This window comes from Penaeus japonicus, unplaced genomic scaffold, assembly GCF_977035675.1.
Source record: "Penaeus japonicus unplaced genomic scaffold, GWHDUDI00000001_assembly GWHDUDI00000017, whole genome shotgun sequence".
In the NCBI taxonomy this organism is placed as follows: domain Eukaryota; kingdom Metazoa; phylum Arthropoda; class Malacostraca; order Decapoda; family Penaeidae; genus Penaeus; species Penaeus japonicus.
In genome coordinates this window covers 16,607,934-16,610,433 of record NW_028234419.1, presented here as the reverse complement: position 1 = coordinate 16,610,433, position 2,500 = coordinate 16,607,934, and the positions used below count along the sequence as shown (strand labels likewise).

The 2,500-nt window shown below is 42.2% G+C and overlaps 1 protein-coding gene across 1 annotated transcript in view; it reads left to right on the top strand.

The window, feature by feature from the left end:
* Positions 1-1,880: 1,880 nt before the first annotated feature.
* Positions 1,881-2,500, top strand: part of LOC122245404 (cuticle protein AM1199) — a 2,609-nt gene continuing 1,989 nt past the window's right edge. The window contains exon 1 of the mRNA XM_043003332.2: positions 1,881-1,959. Coding sequence (XP_042859266.1) covers positions 1,951-1,959 — 9 coding nt within the window. The 5' untranslated portion in view covers positions 1,881-1,950. The remainder of the gene's footprint in view (positions 1,960-2,500) is intronic.

The window sequence follows — 2,500 nt, the reverse complement described above, 5'->3', positions numbered from 1 at the left end:
CTACACAGTGATGACGTACCAACGATAGGTTTCTTGTTTTGTGCAACCTGATGTAGATGTACTAGTTAATGAAAGTGTAATTATGCTGTGTGATTGATTGATTGTGGGATCCGTGTGTGTGTGTGTGTGTGTGTGTGTGTGTGTGTGTGTGTGTGTGTGTGTGTGTGTGTGTGTGTGTGTGTGTGTGTGTGTGTGTGTGTGTGTGTGTGTGTGTGGGTAGGTGTGTGTGTGTGTGTGTGTGTGTGTGTGTGTGTGTGTGTGTGTGTGTGTGTGTGTGTGTGTGTGTGTGTGTGTGTGTGTGTGTTTAAGCATATGTATCTGTATTTGATAGTATATTCATATTCCTTATAAATCCTTCCTCTCAGTCACGAGACATTCAGACCGATACACAGGCCTTCGAAAGATGGTCGGGTGATGTAATCTGTAATAATGGGTAATTTTCCGTCAAAACGGCTTTGTCCCCAGAGGTCACGAGAAAGTTCTCAGAGCACACCCAGGACTCGTTCTCCTTTAGCATCCTCTCAGCAGGAGCTCCTTCGACTTGAACATGTCCTTGAGATCCTTAGGCTAAAGGAAGGCTCTCGAAGGATTAAGAGTTACCGTTCTGGTGGCCTCGCTCGTCACGACAAAGATTACAACTTTTTTCGTCTTTCGTTTTTACACCTTTCCTTTGCTCCAGGTAGGAAAAGGGCGGGGCGGGGTGGCAACTTCTACTGGAGGAGGAGGAGAATGGAAGAGGAGGAGGGGGCTAGAGGTGGGGGAGGAGGGGGGTAGAGGTGGAGGAGGGGGTAGAGGAGGAGGAGGGGGATGGAGGAGGTGGAGGGGGTAGAGGAGGAGGAGGGGGATGGAGGAGGAGGAGGGGGATGGAGGAAGAGGAGGGAGATGGAAGGGGAGGGGGAGAAGGTAGTGGAGGATATTGTAGGAGTAGCGGGTGGAGGAGAGTGTTGGAGGAGAAGGGAGGAGGAGGAGGGGGGGGGGGGGGAGGAAGAGTAAGGAGGAGGACGGAGGAGGAGGAAAGAGGGGAATGGAGAAGGAGGAGGAAGAGGATAGAGGAAGGAGACAGAGTAAGAAGAGGAGGGGGATGAATTGGAGGGGGGGGGGGGGAATGAGGAGGAAGAGGAGGAGGAAGAGAAAAGAAAAAATAGGAAGAAAAGGAAAAGAAGAAGAAAGCATAGAGGGAGATGATGGAGGAATGGAAGACTGAAAGAAAAAAAGAAGTCAAGAAGATATATAAGAGCAGGTGAGAGAGAGATCATAAAAACAGTTGTTAAAAAAAGAAAAAAAAAAAAGAAAAAAAAAACAGTGAAGAGGATGAAGAAGGAAAGGAAACACGATCAAAATGAAGGGAAGATAATAGAAAGAGGGAAAGAAGATGGAAAAGCAGAATGTAGAAGAAGGAGAAGAGGAAGGAGGCTAGAGGATAGAGGAAGAAGGAGGTGGCGAGGAGAGAATGAAAGAAAGGAAGTAGAAGGCAGATTGAAGAGAATGGGAAGACAGAAAGAAAGCAGAGAAGGGAGATAATAGAGGAAACAAGAAGGGGAATAAGAAAGAGGAAGCAGAAGTAAAAGAAGAAGAGAAGAGCAGAGGAGAAGGAGGAAGAAGAACGGAAAAAAACGGTAAGAAAACGGAGAATGAAGGAATAAGGGGCATAAAAGAGAAGAAGAAGAGGAGGAGGAAAAGAGGAAGAAGGAGAAAGGTAAAGAGTAAGGGTAAGAAGAAGAGTAGGGAAAATAGGAAGAAAGGAGGAAGGGAAGGAGGAAATTCAAGAAGAGGAGGAGAAAGGAAAAAAAAAGAAGAAGAGTAGGAGGAGATGAATGAAGAGGAGGAGGAAATGGAGGAAGGGGTGGGGTCAAGAGTCACATCGAGGTCACCATTGTAATCCTCTCACCGCCATGTATATAAAGAACAACACAACTCCTTCACTCTACAGTCGGGAAATCTTCGGCAACAATGAAGTTCGTAAGTACAGCGCTGTGGCGACGGGCAGGAGAACACGAGCTCAGTTCGTGACTTTTCGCTGGGAGAATTTCTTTTTTTATTGCTTTCGTTTTCATTGGGGGTAAAATGAGTCCGAGGAAACGTTGCCACTCACCAATGAGAAGACTACAAACACACGATACTCATACAACACACACACACTCATATATGTATATATATATATATATATATATATATATATATATATATATATATATATATAAATATATACATATATATACAATATATATATATATATATACACACATATATACAATATATATATATACATATATATATATATATATATATATATATATATATATATATATATGTGTGTGTGTGTGTGTGTGTGTGTGTGTGTGTGTGTGAGTGTGTATATATATCACACACACACACACACACACACACACACACACACACATATATATATATATATATATATATATATATATATATATATATATATATATATGTATGTACGTGTGTATATATGTATATATATATATATATATATATATAT